The 22,630-nt window shown below is 36.5% G+C and overlaps 1 protein-coding gene across 1 annotated transcript; it reads right to left on the reverse strand.

The window, feature by feature from the left end:
- Positions 1–674: 674 nt before the first annotated feature.
- LOC125242240 (hydroxylysine kinase) lies at positions 675–22,630 on the reverse strand. Its single transcript, XM_048150977.1, has 7 exons — positions 22,505–22,630; positions 14,333–14,636; positions 13,737–13,936; positions 3,801–3,920; positions 3,439–3,554; positions 2,541–2,730; positions 675–1,380 (listed from the first exon to the last, which is right to left on the reverse strand). The coding sequence occupies exons 2-7, from the start codon at positions 14,613–14,615 to the stop codon at positions 1,174–1,176; spliced, it is 1,116 nt and encodes a 371-aa protein (XP_048006934.1). The 5' UTR covers positions 14,616–14,636; positions 22,505–22,630; the 3' UTR covers positions 675–1,173.

Here is a 22,630-nt window from a genome sequence, read left to right on the forward strand (position 1 = left end):
TCACATATTGCTGAATGCTATACGGCGGCACATTACAGTGTAATATTTTCTATATTTTATGGTCCGGTCAAAATTAGCTTTATTAAACCTAACGCAACATTTCTAAGCCGATGTTTTGATTGATTCGGCCACTTTTGACCCGCGGCTACTAATTACAAACCAGTCAAGTTGATCGATGGGTAAATAATTTGTACCAATTTCACGCTCATTAGTCCAACATGTGACCACAGGCGGGGTTCCCACGAGGCTGGTTGCACTTGTCTCTGTGATTTCATGGAGGCGGATAAGTCATAAGTCGTTAGGTGACAACTCAGACGTCTCAGACTTATATTATAACACGTTGACCCGGCCAGGCGGGGTCGGTCGGTCGGCCCAAGCCTATAAAGTCGCGACTAGCGACAGCATATCTAAGTCCTAAACAGGTACCTACCAGAAATAATAATGGCTTGTTGAAGTATAACTACATTATAACAGCAGAAGTTCAATTAAATTTTCATATCAACTTAGTTTCTGGCAGCCGGTTACAGATTGCGCAAATGCAAACATACAATGATTAGGTTTGCCGTAATAAATGGTAGCCCTGTGAGACGGGAACGGGACAATAATGGATGTTCTATAATTAGCGTTAAATGCAATTAAACGTTAAAAAATGTACACTTAAAATACACACAAAAGACAATTAAGATTTTTATTTTTATTAAGAACGTAATAATAGGCACATTATAGGTAGGTACTTATAATTATGATTGTCTAGACTTCATTATGGTTGCACTCTATTACTTTTGGTAAAACATTTAAATACTCGAAATAATAGTTCAAATAAATTATAAAATAATATTTACAAATGCGCTTAGTTCAGAAATGAAAATATATACATCTTCGCATTTTAATAACATCAACACTTTCATTATAGGTATTCAACTAAAAAGCCCAACTACAACCTCTACCAATAGCAAACAATTAAAATTGCAACTCAAACTAGCAAATAAACTTTGGAGTTACAAATGCTACGTCACTTATCTATCTTAGATGAGCGTCATATAATTTTTTGAGTCTCAATGAGTGACGAGCATTTCCTAAAAACTTTCCCTCCGAAGGGAATATTCTCTTCATAGAGGATTTTCCCTTTCCCAAAGCCCCAGGAAAGGCACATCACTATCCCCAACTGTCATCTTAACTCCTGGTAAGGTATTCGTTAGCGATGGTCTTCCAGTCAGTGGGGTCGGTCTCGTCAGCACTGGGCCGGTGCTTGCGGATCTTGCGGAGCAGCTCCCAGCCCCCGGCCTTCTCTGTTGAGCTCACGTAGTTGTTGTCGGGGTCGTTGGCCGACGTGTAGGCGCCCATCACCAGGGACTGGACTAGGCGCGCGGAGACTAGAGTCTGGCGGGACAGAATAGAAATGTCAAAGATCTATGTCCGTGTAGCTATCTATCTCTATCGCTCTTGCGTATTGGCGCGACAGAGCCAGACTAAATTTCTGGGGCGTTTCGCATCGCAGACATGTCATTCGGCTACGGGGCCAGAACTTGGGATGGGGACAATGTCACGGTCCAGCTAGACTAAAAACCGAAGATTAAATAAATATGAGTGTGTTTAGTAAAACGTCCCACTTTGTCGGTTAAGGCGAGATTTACTTGTATCTTTATATGAATAAACTTATAAAGTGGCTTTAGAGTAATCGACAAAGTGGGACGTTTCTAATATTCATATTCAATGAAATCACAATCCGAATTATACCAATCAAATTTTTGAGACGGTTTGAAAAAAAAATCCATAATTTCCGTATGTCTCCAAAGGACTAATAAATAGGTATTTTGTCTACGATTTACCTCATCAGCCAAGGATCACACCCAGATGACTTTGGTCATTGTTTAATACTAGCGACCCGCCCCGGCTTCGCACGGGTACTATACCTACATGTAAACCTTCCTCTACAATCACTCTATCTATTAAAAAAAACCGCATCAAAATCCGTTGCGTAGTTTTAAAGATTTAAGCATACATAGGGACATAGGGACAGAAAAAGTGACTTTGTTTTATACTATGTAGTGATGAAGCAGCAGCTCAAATAGCAATGAGACTACCTTACCCTACGATATGTCTCGTCTGGTATTATGAGTAGGTAATCCAGTTGACTCCTCGTCGAATACGAGACCTCATAAAGCTGAAAATCGGCAGTTAACTAGAAGACTCGCATAAGTGTTTATAGCAGTGGGTCAAATTTGTATGTTGTGGCCGACCACGTACGTCTCCAAAGGACGACTAGCAAATAGGTTTTATTACGATTTACCTCTTCAGCCAAGGGTCACACTCAGATGACTTTTGGTCATTGTTTTAGCAGTAGCTCAAATAGCAATGAGACTACCTTTCCCGACGATATGTCTCGTCCGGTATTAAGTATTAGAGTAATTCAGCTGGATTACAGTTGACTCCTCGTCGAATACAAGACTTCATATATAGCCGTACATCGGCAGTTATCTAGAAGACTCGCATAGGTGTTTATAGCAGTGGTTCGAATTTGTATGTTGTGGCCGACCAACCTTGAGCAGACGGTATTCCTGGTCAGGCAGGCGACGGGTGACGGTGTATCCAGCCAGCACGAGTCCTCCCGTCGCCGGGTTCCCTGTGAGAAGCATCGCGTAGGTCATGGCGATAGCCAGTTCGAACACGTAGTACGAGTCCTGGATGTCTCCGAAGTCGATGATGCCAGTTATACGGTAGTCCGAAGCGCTGGAAACATTATAACAAATTTATAATTGCACCGCCCAGAGTGGAGTGGAGACAGTGATTTAGCAGACGTTATTAACCACAATACTTAAACTATCCCATAATTTGAGATATTTTCAGGTTAAAAATATTATCTAACTACTTACCAAAGTACCAACATGAAACCATGTTTCACCTTTAGTTAGTATACACATTGTTTATTGTTAAAGAATTTGTACAGAAACAAATTCGATCATTATCCTTAGATTTTCAGCTTTTGTCATCCCGTCATAGGGATTTTCCAACAGAATAGAGTAAGTTAAGAGTAACATGAATGTGAGACAAGCCAAGGCCTTTAAGCAACATCCCCTTGGTCCCTTGGTTTACCTCAACATAATCCCTTCCAAGATTTGACAGCACACCTTCAATACTGATGCACTCAGTCTCAGAGGCCTACATTAAAGAAAGATCCGTTAGAAAACAAAATAACCTGGATTAGCAAATACTGTGGACGAGTATTGTGCTGATAAAGTTGTAAATAGAGGATTTTACACAGGGAGGCGCTAAGTTTATTTCCAACCCTACCACAAGTGACCCAGAGAACTGTGCGGACACAACTACCTAATGTTCACGAGGCTTGCATAATAATGGACACTCGACACATTTTACAGGATATTTGTCTCTTAAGGTATGAAGTGCAAGTTCTTAAAGTTGAAATGTCGAGACATTTACCTTCCGCCGGGCTTTTGTCCCATGATGAGGTTCATTTCGTTAACGTCTCCATGGATGACGCCGCGTTCCAATTCATCTAGCCTTGGCACCACTGCATACTTGAACTCCTCAATCACCTGATTTAAAGCAACGATTAGAAAGTGTCAGAAATAGCTCTTTTTTATAGTTCTTATTGATTTCACAGATCTTGAACCTAATTCGTCGCAGGCAAGTGTTATTCGCTGGAAAATGTTGTACCTAATGAAGTAAAAGTAAACACATGAGATAGGTGTCTGTTTATGCTTCTTAACACAACAAAGATTAGAGATTATTCCCTGATAAGCTCCGATTTTGCCAACTTGATGATTGACGACGCATCTTACCTCTTCGACCAAATCGAGTTTTTCTTGATCTTTGATGGCAAACTTAAACTTGTCGAGTTCAGGAACCTTGCTGAGCATCCAGATGTGAACCCGCCCAGCGAGACCGGAGTGGTTGAAGTTCTGCAAACAATTTGTTAAACTTGTATGAGAAGCATGTTGTGTATATGTCGCAGTAAAATAGATAAAGCCGTTATATAGTTATAACCCTAGGGATATAATTATATGTCGTAACATAGTTAAACGAAAGCGATTAATTGCTATCTTACTAGGAATATAACTATAATACGTTACTAGTTTAGTAAAATAGTTATATGACTGGATTCAGTCTAGTGAAATGATTGTAGGCAGGAGTGCGGCGGTGCGGCAGAGGTATAGTTATAACCCTAGGGATATAATTATATGCCGTAACATAGCTAAACAAAAGCGATTCATAACCATCTTACTAGGAATATAATTATAATACGGTAGGTACTAGTTTAGTTATATAATTATATCACTGGATTAAACTTAGTCTAAGGGATATAATTATAATACGTCTCTAAGTGGAACTGGAACCGGGAGTCCCGGTTCTTTATAGTTCTATACCAAAAAAAAATCAAAAGGAACCCTTATGTCGCGACTCTGTCCATCCGTCTGTGTGTTTAGAGAGAATAAGCACATTGAATTGGAAATAATTAACAAATTCTTGCCCTAAACAATTCTTCACTGTGGTTTGTTTGTTTAACGCATATAATTATATCCCTAGGGTTATAACTATACCTCCGCCGTACCGCCACACTCCTGTTTACAATCATTTCACTAAACTGAATCCAGTCATATAACTATTTGACTAAACTAGTAACGTATTATAGTTATATTCCTAGTAAGATAGCAATAAATCGCTTTCGTTTAACTATGTTACGACGTATAATTATATCCCTAGGGTTATTACTATATAACGGCTTTATCTATCTTACTGCGACATATATATACACGTTGAAGACAGCAGTATTGCTGCATATATAAAGTAGGTACTAGCTTTTGCCCGCGGCTTCGCTCGCGTTAAATTGCGGAATGCTCCATACAAACTTCCACCCCCCCATTTTAGGGAAGGGGCAGGTCAGGTTAGAAAGACACAAAAAGTACCTAGCCTATGTCACTCTCCATCCATTTAACTATCTCCACATAAAAAATCACATCAAGCCGTCGCACCGTTTTGCCGTGAAAGACGGACAAACAAACACACACACTTTCCCATTTATATTATTATTATAGAGTATATCGCTGTAGCAAACTCATTTAGAGATTATTCAATAGTTTAGAACCAATTGAAGGTATTTAGACGACTTCGAGCTAGCTGGGAGTTAATTCATGGAAACGGTTTTTTTGGACCTAATTTGTTTGGCCGAACATGTTAAGCACAAAAATAAGCATGTTACAAAACACGGAGAAACTAAAAAGCCAAAAATAATAAACCTTTAAATTCAGATTTCTTATCGGATTGCAATAATCTAAACATCCCAAATAAACAAATCAATTATTTTTGTAGTCGGTACCAGACCTGTTCGTCGCCTTGCTATTTCCTGTTTGCCCCACCCAACCATACTCAGGCTGGCCCCGACTCCAAAAATAATTGATTTGTTTATAATTGGGATGTTTAGATTATTGCAATCCGATAAGAAATCTGAATTTAAAGGTTTATTATTTTTGGCTTTTTAGTTTCTCCGTGTTTTGTAACACGCTTATTTTTGAAGGCGGTTTTATTTTTTGTTAAAAAGTTTATTTATTTGTTGATTTTTACCCATACAATCAAAAAAAAATTTTTGAAAATCGGTCCACGATTTTCGGAGATATCGAGTAACATACATACAAAAAAAAACAGTCGAATTGAGAACCTCCTCCTTTTTTGAAGTCGGTTAAAAAGATGCGAGCAAATTATTTGAATTGCTCGTGGCAGTGCATGAGTGCATTCATAACATCTTAATTGATAGATGCTTAAAGAGCCTACTGGTTCCATCTGTCGAGGAGCGAAATCAACTCGTTCGGATCATATCGACTGAGTTAACCTTGCAAGCTCCACGCAAGGCTGATGAAGCGGTATTGTTAGTGCCAGCATACTATACAAGATGGCGCTTACGCGTAATTTAACCTTGTTTTTAAATTATCTACTTAGCATGGAATATAAAATTAATTACGACATATATAAATACTAACACATAAACAAAACATCTATCACTGGAAGATATGTATTGGGTTTTGTAAAAAATTATATTGTAGTATATTTACAGGTACACCCTACCTGGTATTGTAGGCTACTTTCCTCCTTACCTACTTTACATATTTCTATCTGATTTATAAAATATAAATTGAAGTTAAAAATAACTTCTGTCCCTGTTTTTCTTATAATTACCTATCTGATGCTTTATTTCTGCATTGTATAAAATATTTTTCACCACACCAACTGGTAAAGGCTTTCTTTGCTATTCGAAAACAGATAGCAAAATTGCATTTTATCCACAAGGGGGCAAAGTAATTTCATACAAAGTTTAACTCAATGTCTTAATCTGGCTGCTAGATTTTACCTATAAATGATGATTTTGAATCATAAATGTGATTTGATGTGATGTGATTTGTGTGTGATTTGATGTTTAAATTGATGGATTTCATTTATTTTGACGTTTTATAATCAGTATTTTGTTCATATTGGTTTGGTGAAAAATGTTGTGTTTCACTCGGGGCAAAGTTTGTTTAACCTTCGTGCCTTGATACCCTCGCAACGCTCAAGATTCCACTTTTTGAACCACTCGCTACGCTCGCGGTTCAATATTGGAATCTTTCGCTTGCTCGGGTATCAATATTGGCACGTGCGGTTAAACAACTACTTTGCCCCCTTGTAAAACAAATAACTATTATTGTAAGTACAGTCAAGTTGCCTATTATTTTGATGTTGGGCAGTAAATGTTTACCACAATAACATACCTACATAATCAGTATAATCGCTGAACCTTTATTGTGACATCCATTATCAATTTCATAAAACTTAACTTTTTGTCAAGCTGTATTTTGAAATTAAAGGAAATATTGAAAAATTCGCACTTCCGGCACATTCGAACTTGCCGGTTGCCGGTGCTGCACTATGCTCATAACGTCATAAAACTTCTTAGTACCTATGTCCCAATGCGTTTCGTGTCTGAAATGTCATTGACCCTAATGTTGTTCGCTGTTTCAATTGAGCTAAATTGAGTCTGAAAAAAAGCCCGCTGAGGAAATCGAATTGCTTGCCTTAGTATTGATTATAACTAATATTACTGTATATTTCCCGGGCAAAGTTAAACCTTCCACTTACCTATTGTTTCCTTTAAATGTATCAAATATATTCCACATCGCACACGTCTCGCTGAGCTATATTTGTTTTAAGATACCATTGTTTGATTTTTTATCAACACTAGGTATGCGCGTGACAATTTTTTATCGGATAACATTAACTTGCAGTTTGCAGTTTTTCGAAAAATATTAACTTGTGTCTCCTGACTCTTAGATTAGTGTTATCTTTTTGCCCGAAGCAATGATGTATTATCACACGGTGTCATTTTATTTCTTTATTTATCAAGAAACAACGTTCTACGTTCTTTATTCTCACTATAAAACGTAATTAACTAAACTAGGGGTTCTGTGATCTGTAGATATTCGCGATATACTTGGACAACGCAAAATTGATAAACACTTAGTTTTTCAAGTTATTTTCATAGTTATGCGCTATTGACGTTAAGTCCTTTAAGGAAATTTTCGCATTTTAAACAATTCCCAAAAACTGGATTGATTAAAAATATATTGGATCATAAAATCTGCTCACAAAACACGAGAGTCGGCTATAAATTGGGTCTACACGGAAAAAAAATATTTTAACAATACTACCAGAACGTTAGTAAAATAGATTTATCGTAACTGATACTACAATCTCGTAATAAAAACAACTGTATTGTTACGTTTACTATATTTTGAATTCAATAGAACTAAGCAAACATTAATATGCACTAAACAGTTCTGTTTGAATTACATATACGAGAACTCTAGTTTTATTTACAACTAATAGAATAAAGGTTACGATAATTCTATTAACAAGAAACTTCTTGTAATGCCAAAAAAATTAAAATTATCTTTACAATCTTAATCTTAGCGGTTACTATCACAGTATACTTCCTGTAACTTTTTTATACGTTACCATTACTTTGTAGTTCTCGTAAAGAAATAAAAAGAATATTCTTTTAATGTAAACTCAACGAAGAGTTATATTTAAAAATATTAAGTTTGTATAAATAGAGTTGACAGCGATGCGCACATAGCATCGCTGTCAACTCTATTATTTGTATCGTAGCGAATGCCATCGCAGTATAGTTGATATGACTGTTTTATAAGTTGGTATTACTTTGCAGCTCTTGTAAATAATGACAATAATATTCTCGTAATGTATACTGGTGAACAAATAGTTCTGTTGAAAAAGTATTTAGTTAGTATAAATATGTGTTTCGTTTTTGTAACGAAACGCCATGTTTAAGTACCATTGTATATCTTAGTGAATGCTATAGCAGTATAGTTGATTTTACTTTGCGCCTCTTGTAAAAAATAACAATGATATTCTCGTAATATACACCGAAAAATAATTGTTATAACAAAAATATTGTTCGCATAAATAAATGTTTTGCTTGTGTAACGAAACGCAATGTCAAAATTGTCAAAGCGCTCGCGGCGTGGTTGGCGGCCATTTACGTGTCATGAGAGGTTATATTATTTATCGATAAACTTACTCACTACGTATTATCCATTCGTTTGGTAGTTTCCATTTTAGGAAATGGATGAAGAGGTGCAAAAACTCTTGCAAGGATGGGAGATGGCAAAGTTGGCAAAAGCAGGTGAGTCATGTACCGTACATGTAGAACTTAGTAGATAATTAGAATGGTGAGTAAAAAGGCATTTAATGTTGTATTCATTTTACATTGCATACAAATTCATACGACATTACGTGGGCAAAATCTAAATACTGAACTAATAAGGACTGTCCACGATAAAAAGTGGTCATACATAACATGATAAATCTTTCTTCCTGAATGCACATTTTGAAGCAATATTATATTTTGATAAATCTATATACATAAAACTATATAATAATTAAAGCTATTCCTTATAATGCTTTAGTGTGTCTGAGGTTTCGCCGAATGTATACCATCAAGCATTTCATTTCTTGTACAGCGTTTTTTAACAAACTTCACACGCTTCCTGGCACAATTTTATAAATACTTATATTTTTATAAGCTGTTTATCACACATGAGAATGACATCTTAGCAAACAAAAAAATACTTTTTGAAACTCATTTCGACTTTTGGGAGTCAGGAAGACTTTCTACTTACTCCAAGCACTGACAGTTGTTTTTGTACGGAGAGCCAAAGAGTGTCAAAAAGTCGAATTCAGCTAAGTTAGAAAATCTCAGTACTTTCTTAATCTGATTACAATCAGAAAAATGATTACTATCGTAAAATCAGTATGTAATAGGGTATATTTTGGCTATTATAATTAAACATTAAAAAAATATTTTTGTCATTAAAACTGTTGTACTTAAAGACTGCAAGAAGACACTGTACAAAAAAATATTGTTATCATGAGATACATACTGCTAAAATTCATAGGCCACCTAAAGTTTATAATTTGTTTGTATTTTTATAATGTAGTTTGATATCTACAAATTATTTGACAAACATGCTGCTTATAAATTCTCATTGTATCAAAAGATTTACCATGTTATATATGACCACTTTTTATCGTGGACAGTCTTTATATATATCTGAAGTGGACGTAGAATATTACTTATTGTAAAATTTATTCATAGAAATTTTAATGTCTTTTTCAGATGATTTACAATGGTTGTAAGTTTCCTGTGACCCATGCCATACTGTGGAACAAAAGTGGAAAAATTCTGCAAAATATAAATTTTGGACGAAATAAAGGACGGTTCTATTAACACTGACGAATATATGAACAAAGTCTTGCACTAAGGATCGTTGAAATATATATTTTTAACAAATTATATAATTATTTTATTTACTTTCAGATTCACCAATTTTCACCGCTCATAGCATCCATTCCATATGCTGGGTGACCCAGGTTTCCGGATCCCAGTTTCAACTCTAGGCTTCTGTCTCTTGGAACTGGTCCTAACAACCTGCATTTTTATCGGTAGGTACCTATGAATTTGTGTGTGCACTGTATAGACAACTAACATTTCTTGTAAATGTAAGAAAAGGTTTGTTGTCTATACAAGGTGGTACAGTAGGATTAAAGGCTGAGCCACGCCAGATACGTGTACGTAGACGTGCGCGTAGCGTACGCGGTGTAAATGACGAATCCTCATTAGAGATTACACCGCTTGAGTGACGTGTTACCCGTGTGTGTCTAGCGATGTATCATCTCTTTTGAAGATTCGTACTTTACAGCGCGCACGCCACGCACACGTCTACGTACACGTATCAGGCGTGGCTCAGCCTTTAATCACAGTATAAGGATATATCAGTAGTTAATCTCCGGCAGCGGCGGCGCGGTCGTTACTACTGCGCAAGGTCACGCAGGGTTGTACATGTACAACGTTACTATAATCGACTTCGTACAATGTAAGTTGTTGTAAATCTAATAGGTACTATTAACTGTAAGTAGGTTTTAGTATAACAATACCACGTCATGACACCACATTAGTCAGTATTGAAGACACAAAAAATCATTATAAATATATTACTCTCATACGCGCAATAGTAGATTGTGTAACAATAATTGCAAAAGCGTTAATTTAAGTGTTCATTTTATATGTTTTCTCTAGAATACACCCAATCCATCACAATAAAAAAAAGATTCGTTTGAACTAGAAACGTAGGTACCTACTGTCCTACTCGTATTAGTAACTGTGTATGGCGCTATGCTAGTACCAACGCTCTTTCTACCTTTTTATCTAATAAAGATTCAAGTACGTATTTGTTTCTTAAATACTGACGAAATCATATTTACATAAAATGTTTGAATAGATGTTTGCACAATATTTAAGTAGGTACCAAACTTTCGAGCTAGATAGATCGCAGCATCTACCTAAATGTCGTTACAGATAAATCCTTATTGATTTTAATGTGTCATTCTAGCTTTAAATCTCACTTTTACGCCATTTACGTAAGCAATAATGTACCTAACACTGCAAATATATAACAACCACTTACTTTTCTGGGTGTCTAGGAATTCTAAAGAATGACATTTCCGCATTTTGAGAACTTTCCATACACCCATAAACACTACAGTAACGAAAATATGTCTTCGGTGCTGACGTCATTTTCTCCCGAACTCAACACGTCAACACAGCGCGCAAACGCGGCCCCGACTGTCCAGCCCAATAATCACCAGTTTCGCATGTTTTCGCCGCATGCGAGGGGAGGGAGGGGGACACACCGCGCGGCGTGAAGTTTGTAAGAAGAGTTATTACTGGTTTTATACTGTGCTTTAATCCTACTGAACCACCTTGTATAGACAACAAACCTTTTTTTACATTTACAAGAAATGTTAGTTGTCTATACAGTGCACAGACAAATTCATAGGTACCGATAAAAATATAACACGTTAAGGCAATTGTATATTTATTAGAGAGTACCATAAATGCAGTTGCTGTAACTAACTTTCTTGTTCTATCAACCATTTAATGAAGTTTACATAAATGAAGAGAATGTAATATATATCAGATGACTTGTATTCTTAACGATACCTATTATTGGCCTAACTAGAGTTTTATAACCTTTACAAGAATTTCTTGTGGAGTTTACATTATTTTTCCCCTCACTAGCTCGGAAACACGTGTTTTGTCCTTTAATACCAGCGGGTAAAAACGCATTTTATCCACTAGTGGGTAAAGTAATTTGACCTTGAATAAAGTCAAAAAAACTGCTTTAAAATTGATAAAAGTAGGTGAATCTAGTAATAAAGATGATTTACCACCTGTGGAACTACTGGAAGCAGTGATAAACGCATTTTTTGCGTTGTAGTTTCCTCGCTATAATGAGGGGAAAAGTTTTGTGTTACACTCGGGTGCAAATGTATTTTACTTCTCGTGTGTTAAAAAACTCGCAAGTTCAGGATTCTATTCTCGAACCACTCGCTTCGCTCGTGGTTCAACTATAGAATCCTTTCACTTGCTCGTTTTTCAATTCCACACTCGGCGTTAAAATACAACTTTGCCCCCTTGTATAACAAATAACTATTGTTTATTTAGACACTCCATTTGTTATAAATACTGAATAATCTAGTAATACACACAATTTGACTGTGTGACCCTTACAATATTATTATTTTATGATACGTAATGTATATATTACCTTTACAAGAATATATTGTCAAGTTCACATTTCATTTATTAAGATCTGCAAGAAAATATTATTTATTTGTACGGTCCACGTGTTATGATTACTAAATATTCTAGTAATACACGCTATTTTAATGTGTAGCAATTACAAGATAACTAGTTCACTAAGCTCAACGCATTTAAACAGACTAGTTTAGTTATTTATACTATGTGAACAATTGTCCCAGAATTTACTAGATTTTCTCGTTCAGATTACACTATTTAGGTATCATGGACGAGACTTTTTTCTCCGTGTAGGAGAACATCCGGATACTACAAAGTACTGATGTGCCGACGGAAAGATTCCAAAATTCTGAAATATTCACATAGGAAAACTTCGGAAACTTTCCATACTTTGTATGGACAATTGTATGGATGGAAACTTTCCATTTCATCAATTTAAATTCCCTTTATTTTTCATGAAAGTTTCGTGAAATCTAAGATTTTTTTGGAAAGTTTCCGCAACTTGCACAACACTACTAAGTACAAAGAGCAAAACCGAGACCTACGCTGCGCTGCGCTATCGCTCCGGTGAATAAGAAAAAGAAAACAGACAGATGGCCCCATAAGTTTTCCGTTGACTTGACGCTGCCGTTTAAGAATCAGTGGCTCTACATTTTTTTAATATAATGTCCACTCATTAACATTTTCCCTCGTCAGAGCAATCCCACGCATCCTTGTCCCAGTTGTGTTGTTCGAGTGATCTATAACTAGGTAGGTAGGTAGGTAACTATCAGCTGACATGTAAGACAAGCGCATGCGCCCAAGGCCGTCCATTGTCATCGTCGTTAACATGCTTATAAACCGTGCATTGCACTTGTTACGTTCATAAACACAAAATCATCAATAAACCACGTTTTGTTGTATACAGTATTAGTCGCAGTCAATTCAGGCATTCAGCATTTTGGAGATTTTGTACGGCCACTATGACATATATTCTTGACCTTATTTACTGCTGAAGTGCCTGAAATGACTCACGAATTTAGCACTTTTTGGAAAATGTTTAAAAAATCCGATGACCGATGACATACAGACCACCTAAATTCTAGGCTGTGTGGAAGGAGACGAGGTGATGAATGTAAAAAAAACATAAAGGAATTGGGTACCTACACGATTATTCTTTTTTCGCAAAAACTCTGTTACAGCTACTTACTGAGACAAATTTACACAAAAGCGAACCGAAGGGTATGTGATTTTGGTTCATATACCGCTCGGTTCGCTTTTTGTGTGTAATAAGCATAACGGCAGACGAATGCCGGAGAATCACTAAGTACCCAACAGCCTCATGTCTTGCTGCTTCTCCGCGAGGGTCTCCATGAAGTGTGATGGTGTCTTAACAATTCAGGGGTCAGTCACCGTACCTGCAGTTTGTTGTCGATGTTGGCGACGAACTCGCCGACCTGGTACATGAGCGCGTCGCTCCTGGGCACGTCCTTCAGCAGAGCGCTCGGCACGTACTCGAGCAGACTCACGGCGTGCTGCTTCCCACTTCCCAGCGAGGGTCTCCATACAGTATCATCTTCAGGGATCACGTTACCTGCAGCTTGTTGTCGATGTTGGCGACGAATTCGCCGACCTGGTACATGAGCGCGTCGCTCCTTGGCACGTCCTTCAGCAGAGCGCCCGGCACGTACTCGAGCAACCTCACGGCGTGCTGCTTCCCAGCGATGGTCTCCACGGAGTACATATGGCCGTAGACATTGCGGATTGGCTTTGGGCACGTCACTGACCGGGTGTCTGGAACGGAAATGATTGTTATAGCCTAGAATACTAATTAACGTAATATAAAAACCAGATTTTTTTTAAACTATAGGCGAATTTGTTCCAACTACACAGTGCTTGAGCTCTGATGAAAATTAAGAGTGGATAAACAGTTAAAAGCATTATAGGTAGGGTGAATCCACGTAAAAGTAACGTGAGTCACGACTTCATTGGGTGTTTATTTAAACTACAGCTGCAATTGAAGGGATCTATGCATATATTGGGAAAGTAACAATTATTTAAAGATTAATTATCACTTGAACTTGCATCGTGAATAAATGGAACATGCCCTAAAATCGTGACTCATGTTACTCTTGCCGAGGATTGAACCGGTACACGCATGCTTGGTGTATTACCAAACTTAGCACTTACTCAAAAAGTTCATAATCTCATTCTGCGCCTCAATCGTTTCGCGTTCCAGCGTGTCCATGGAGTTGGTGATCTTCAACACGTATCCGTACTCGCAGTGTTTCGTGATCAGCGGGTTCTTGACGTTGGGGTCCTCGGTGATCTTGTAGTTCTTGTCGTCGTAGCTGTTGAGCTCCTTCAGCTCCAGCACGGAGATGCCGTACAGCCGCTCGACTAACAGCTTCACCTCGTCGTGGTTGATGATCGGTTTGATCACCTTCCCTGGTTCGAGAATGTTTTCTGCCATTTTGAGTTAGGGTTTTGGTTCCTGAAATTTTTTTTATGATATTGGAATAGTGAACATCAAGATTGCTAATGTACCTACGAAATTCTGCAAGATGCATTTCCTACTACACTTTAAATCGAACGATCTCAGTTTCGAAAATCATAGTCCTTTGTTCAAAACGCTTTAGGTAACTATAATCAATACTTTGAAAGTCGATACTTATACCTAGGTACCTAGTTCTCCAAATTGCTACGAGTACATAGGTTTTTATCTAATAATAATTGGCACCTAGTATTGTAAAGCGTAAGATTTTTAATATTTGTAGTCATATAAATGTTAGCACCTAAATAATTATACTTAGCTCATCGTTTAAAGTAGTATTTAAATTGCGGAGGCAACTAAAAAAATTACTGGGAAGTAGGTTTTTTTAAAAAAAACATATAAAATCGTTTCTTTATGGAAACGATGGTCCCATCGGAAAATCAGCGCTGGAAGTCACCAGCAACACGCTGAGATGAGGCCATTTCGTGGCACTTTATTCCTTTCCGTCTTGTTGTTATTATGTGTATTTTGTCTTGCCTGTGTTCACGAATAAATGTTTATTCTATTCTATTCTACTTATTCTATTCAAACATTGTATTTGCGACCCGTAAACCACGAGTAGTATTTAAATATCTCTATAAGGGAACGCGTACCAAATCATTTTATAATAAATACACAGCAAAAAGGAGTGTATAAGCTTCTAATGGGTCGGTAACGCGGATATGATACCCCTCGAGTAGCAGGCGTCCATAGGTTACGGTGACCACTTTCCATCAGGCCGATCGTATGCTTGTTTACCACCGACATGGCATTTAAAAAAAAGTACCGTGTTAATCGTATAGTATAATATTAGAGGTATAGAAGCAGAATTATTTTCTGCTAGCAGAAAAGTGGGTTAGTGTTAGGTTACTTAGTTTTTTAGTAGAATATAAGTCCTACCAAATTTGCTATGGCATAATTCTTAGGTACTTTGTATGAACAAAACAACGATAGCAAAAAGGAAATGAAATACAGTCCCAGAGGCACCGTTAGGTACGACGACGAGCGAAGCGAGGAGGAGTGTTAGGTATCTTGCATCCCCAACACACAAGACTCGCTATCAAAACAGAAATAGGAAGAAGATGGACAACTTTTTACTGCCTAAATATTATGCAAACAAAAATCTACGGAAGTACTCTTAATTTAGAAGATTATTTTGCTCATTATATACCGTTACCATGGGCTGCCCAAGTGAGAGCCGTATTACTTTACTCAGAAAGTAAGTGAGTTTACGTTTGTTTACAATATATTGTGCCTAACTTCACGCCAAAGAAGCTGCTTCTATCCCTTTCTATCCCTTTCTAAGTTTATCAATAAACGGAGAAAGAACTATAGGCGAATGCTACGCCTCTGGTGTTTACGCGATGGAACTAAAATCATAAGTAAATGTAATTTACCTATCGAAATCTGTCAATATAGGGTCTACTGCAAATTTCGAAACATACGCACTGAGGGATTCTTCCTCTTTCACTTTATACTGATAAGAGTAAAAGAGACTCATGTCCACATGTCGATAACTTCGGTATTCGGTAGTAGGCCTCAAACCATTTTGACGTGACATTTCTGTCAAGTTATACAAAAATCACACGGAATTTTCACAATTATATTTGCAGTTTTAAATAAAATTATGACTAACATATTGCATTAATTTATAATATTACGTGAAATTCAAGATTAGCTAAAATTGAATAAAAAGATAAACCAGTGAACAAATCAAATAAGGTAATGAGTTATTTTTGGCCATCATATTGTACTATTTACAATTGAGATGATTATAATGCTCAAAGCAGTTTTTGGTTTCAGAAAGATGACGGAAGCTATGATTGAAATCAATATTTCCGAACAAACCCGTATGGTATTCAGTCAACATGGAAGATGGTTCAATTTATATTAATACTGTGGCACTCTGGCAGTTACGCTACTCAAAACCTTAGGGCAGCAGAGGGAAGCAGTACCAATTTATAGGTGTTTTTGTTCCGCGATGCACTTAATGGTATTATTGGCCATGATCATCACAGGTATATGTATAGAAGTGCTCCAATAAAGGAAAAAACCTCAACTCCAAAAAATAATCCTGTTACTAAAATAAAGTATTTCATTAATTGACTTTGTTTATTTGTGATGTTCTTGAGTAGTAAAGAAATAGAAATATTTTTTACAGAAAAAGGGTACATAGCATCTTATATAGAATTAGCTTTTGCCCGCGGTTTCGCTCGCGTACTAAAAAATTCTTATTCAAACATATACAAATAATAAAATTTTCATTTGGATCCGTCGGTTTCTATGCAGACGTTTGTCTGCGTTTTTTTCAATTACTCATATTACTATTGTTTTTAAAAAGAAATGCTTGCAGTGGTTGTACAAATGTTACACAGCAACCACAGCGTAGGTAGTAGGTACCAGTAGGTATGTATTCTATATACACTGAGGAAATTACATATTGTACAACAGAACTCACATAGCTCCGTACACAGACCAACCCCTATAGACAATTAGACATCCATTACAAGACGATTCGCGGTCGCCAGCCTTCCTAGTATTTGCACTGATATAAGCGCGGGCGCTCGCCGTGCCCGATCAGTAGCGACCAAGTAACAGACCCGAAAGCAGCGCTTGTTTTTCGCAGTAAAAAAATTTAAAAAGGGTATTTTGATGCCTTAAAGATGTCCACCTGTAGTGTGAAATGGTGTGGAAAGGTAACAAGAAGCTCAAATTTAAAAACAGACGGCATTACATTCCACAAATAAGTCATATTTATAATTTATTCAGAGCCGGCATAGGTCAATTTACATTGGCCAATTACGCGTCAGTAGAGGGATAGTCCCTTTCATCTGGCGCGACTGCCCGCCGTCCTTGAAACGGCCAATCACAGCGCGCTTAACACATTCCCCGCCCGCTCCTCGCACCCCTAGCACTGGTGACTCGTATCGCGAACAAAATATACAAGATTGCTACTCTATAGGAGGTTCTCTGTGGCTCCGTATCTGGGCACTATTGTCGGTGGGTAAAAAGTACTTTCTCGCATTATCGCTTACAATTACCGATTGCCGACCAATCGACCTATCCCTATCCCTAACCCTACCCCTATCCCTATTAGGGTTTGTTGGGATTTTCCGCCAAGCAAAGAACCGGGAAATGAACTTGAAGGCTGTAGGCATAAACCCTATAATTTATGAATTTATTATGCACACTATTGGCGCTTTGTAAATAATTTGTAATTGTTCAAAAATACTTCTTTTCATTCATAAAACATTGTATTGTGTAGTTACTAAATAGTCATAAGTTTAGCATTACAATATGTGCAATATTACTTTTATGATTAACAAAGTAATTGTTATTCCTGTAATTGTTTCTTCTGCTGTATGTTGTATTATAAACAATTATAAATATTGTATGTTTGTGCTGATTGCCAAGTTGCCAATGCTCCCAATAAATTAAAAAAATTAGCTTTGTCAACTTTGACACTAGGATAGGACCACGGAAGTATAACTAAAGCATGGAAGCCATGCTAAAATAAGAGCATGGTGACATGAATCTTACTCACAACACACTATCACGTTTTGTTTATGAGCGAATGCGACAAAAATCCGGAACTTCTTTCGTTTTCCCGAAGGTGGTCACTAAACGATTGTCAAGTTGCCTTTTGGTTGCCTTTTAGTAGTTACAATACGGCTAAATTAAATATGTGTTTATCTTTCACAGTCGGTGTCCACCTTTGACAACTGTACATAGTCGTATTATATTAAGTCAAATATCTCGGCGGTCATCTGGCCGATTTTTAATTATATTGTGTTTATTCCTAATAGATTGTTGATTAACCTGCTGTGTTACTATTTGTGATGTGTTCAAGTGCCTTATGTGACTGTGACCTGTGTGATTAAGGACTGTAATTCACGTACATGGTGAAAAGAAAACTGCCAAGAACATGTAACCTTTCATTAGCGAATTACGTTCAATTATTGATAATATTATTTGTAGGATCTAAACGAAACATAAAAAACGATATTGATAGTTTATATATAACTAATGCCGTATTAAATTCTGCATAGTTTTATTCATGTTTTTTCGATATTTCTTCAAACTGTTTTTAGGTTATGTTTATATGATAGTGATGCGTAAAAATGTGTAATTTTTATCGACGTCAGGGATAATAACCCTATCGACATTCATTCAATAATAAGGACATGAATGTTTATTGGTAGGCATCACGGACCTGGTAATGTAACAGGTCTAGCGAACTCAACCATTAATATTTTATAGTTTTTCCAGATATTCTCATAGATGATTAAAAGAAACTAAAAATAGTTGAAACTATTGAAATAATAAATTATGTCACCTACACTGCCGTTTGTTTTATTTTCCATTTGGTAGAGAAGGTAAGTAGATTCTGAGTGGTGGACTTCACATGAGATAGATGCTAAATAAAAGCATTTTACTTAGGTCTTTGCGTAATGAGAAGAGAAGAATGTATTGATTTCTCATATACTCGTATTTTTTTCACATACTATTTAGGCCGATATTGCACTATCATGGAAATCACATGATCACAGACAACATGCCGTCCTTTTTCTTCGCGTTAAAGAAGAAGGGAGACATACACATCTATGATGAAATATATATGATAATGTGATATGGGCCAGTGGGCCTTAGTAAGAGAAGAATAATGAGCGGTTATGTAGGTACTGAGTACATAAACAACCCATTTATTTGCAATCCGTAGGTATGGTTAGATTGGTTATCCAAGAATACAGTATGAATATGTGACTTTCATGGTCAAAAAGCCACAATAATCCTAATGACATATTTATAATAGATATTGTATGTTTTCGTTACTTTTATATGTATCAAGTTTATATTATTTTTAAGGTGAGAACATGAGTAAGCGTGTATTTTATCGATAATAGAATCGACAAAGTAACATCCCTAGCAAAACAAGAACCTACTGACCACCTACCAGAAAGAGAAATAACTAGCATATATCCATCCCTTTTCAATACATTATCTAATTCATAAAGAAGTCAAGGATGAGTATATGCATTTCTCAAACTTTGTTATTAGGGAGGCTTGGATAGGACTTAGCTGAAATGTCAATCGTTGACACTGAACCATGGACTTTAAATCTATGCGCTAAACGCCGATCGAAATTCAGTCTAGCTCTGTCATGTCAATACGGAAAAGTGATAGAGATAGCTAAGCTACGATAACGATTTTAATCATAATCGTTTGTGCATTTGGCTACGTGCCCTGCCAAAAAATTAGATACAATTTTTTCCCCTCACTAGCTTGGAAACACGTGTTTTGTCCTTTAATACCAGCGGGTAAAAACGCATTTTATCCACTAGTGGGTAAAGTAATTTGACCTTGAATAAAGTCAAATTAACTGCTTTAAAATTGACAAAAGTAGGTGAATCTAGTAATAAAGATGATTTACCACCTGTGGAACAACTGGAAGCAGTGATAAACGCATTTTTTGCGTTGTAGTTTCCTCGCTATAGTGAGGGGAAAAGTTTTGTGTTACACTCGGGTGCAAGTGTATTTTACTTCTCGTGTGTTAAAAAACTCGCAAGTCCAGGATTCTATTCTCGAACCACTCGCTTCGCTCGTGGTTCAACTATAGAATCCTTTCACTTGCTCGTTTTTCAATTCCACACTCGGCGTTAAAATACAACTTTGCCCCTTGTATAACAAATAACTATTACTTGTTTCAAAATGCTTTTTCTACTCACTTTTGTATCAAATTATAATCTTCATATACACCCCATAATGGCTTGTCGCCTTCAAAAGTTCTATACCTTACCTTAGACTTTGTCGTTACCTATGTCGATGTCGTTGTAATTGATGTTTGATATGTACGAAAACGCTGAATTTTAGGTTTTTAGTTTTCGTTTCACATCAATTTATTAAATACTTAGCCTGTTACTCAAGAATATTACAAGATAAACAAAGTCACAGAATGAGATACTTTATTTCAGTAATAGGATAATTTTTTTGAAGTTTTTTCCTTTGGTTCACTTCTAATATATACCCACGAGTCTAATATATACCCATGGTGTTATGGTGACTACAAGTATTGTGCATTGAGGAACTAACATGCCCATGAATTGGTACTGCCTGCTGCTGTAGGTAATCACAATCAGTTGATTCTTAACTGCCTCAATCATTATCAATTTGAACAATCTTCTACGTTGGGTTTGCTGAATACCATACGGCTGGCATGGAAATATTGTTTTCAATAATATCTTCTTTTTCTGAAAGCAACCAATATAATCATCTCAACTGTAGCTAAACAGTACAAAATGATGAATAAATATAACTCATTACCTTTGTAAAAGTATCAAACACTGGTTTCATCACTGGTTTATCTTTTTATCGAACTACTGACTAACTGCTACATTTAAGCTGTTCTTGAATTTCACGTAATATTATAAATTAATACATATTAGTCATAATTGTATTTAAAATTGCAAATATAATCGTGAAAATGTTGTGGGATTGTTATATAATTTGACAGTAATGACACATCACAGTGAATTGGTGGTTTACTTTTACGCTAGTGACTGTCAATGATTACTCACGTAAAGTATTGAGTTTTCACTAGAGACTGTCAAATAGTTCTGGTTCTATTGACTTCATACAGTTAGAAAGAGAGCGCCTTAGCTGTAAAGTTAGGAACGTATTGAAAACTCGGAGTAAACACGTTAATAACTTATGGTACCGATGAAAATTTTAGTACGTGAGCGTTTCCGCTTGGAGCGCTGTTCAGTTTTTCCATACATTTTCCGTAACTCTCACTGAAAACGTAACGTATTTTTTAACTCAAAAAAGTCATGGTAAGGCTACTGTCATGGTATAATGAATAATTCAAATAATAGAATAACTATTCGCATTTGTCGGACAGGCATGGCAGTTATATCAATCTGCTCAATTTCATTGAGATGGTGCCAGCCAGAGATGTTATTATCATATATAAATAGTCACCAGTGGCGGCTGGTGAAAATTTTTGCTAGGCAACACTGAGCAAAAAGAAACCTACCTTAACATTAGGTACTTTACTGGTAATCAATTTTAGGCAAGCCGGTGGGAATCGGCTTGATAGTCACTTGTCCTTAAGTTTAGAAACCCTACATAAATCCGAATTGTTGCTGCGCAATGCAGTGATGTTGGTACGAGCATTTACCTATTCGTAATTTCGTATGCGTTTTTGATCTGCAAGCGTATCGTGAAAATAGCATAATGTATTATTAGCGTCAATTTAAATAGTATAGGATAATAGCATTTTTATAAAGGACAAGATCACACGAAGTTTTGAGTAAGATGAGACGATAAAGTAATATCGCCAGTCGCCACCTGCCGGCTGCCGGCACGATATGAGCCGTCACATGACGCAGAGCGACACCTAGTGAGCGTGACCTGCCTGATTATTATTGTTTAAACTAGTTTTACTTAATAACAATATAATTTAATTTAATTCAGTAGAAGTAACGTAGTAATGTTCATTTTTATTTATGCTGAACTTCACCCTTGAAGGTTTTTCTTAATATTTTTATTTGACTTGGTTAATGTTATTGTTAAATTACCCCGACTAAATTCACACCGGGTAACCGTAATTATTATAGAATTCACTACATAATACAATATACCAATGACATATTCATAGGTATTCATATTATTATTCTTCAAATCTTAGTTATTATTAATTAATAAAAGATACATTAGTATCCTAATTTTAAATAAAAATCACTCTGGTTGTACCTAATACACAAACACCCAAAGAAAGGAAAAAAAATATTATTTTTTTTTCACTCAAAAACAAAACAATTTGGACTTACCGTACACGAGTCCTGCCTCCTTGCAACTGATCAGCGTCCGTCTAGCAAATAGTTACGCAAGCTGATAAACGTAATGAGCTCAGACATTGAACCGTCCTGAAAGATCTTACGCCGTCGTAATAAGAG

This window comes from Leguminivora glycinivorella, chromosome 2, assembly GCF_023078275.1.
Source record: "Leguminivora glycinivorella isolate SPB_JAAS2020 chromosome 2, LegGlyc_1.1, whole genome shotgun sequence".
Taxonomy (NCBI): domain Eukaryota; kingdom Metazoa; phylum Arthropoda; class Insecta; order Lepidoptera; family Tortricidae; genus Leguminivora; species Leguminivora glycinivorella.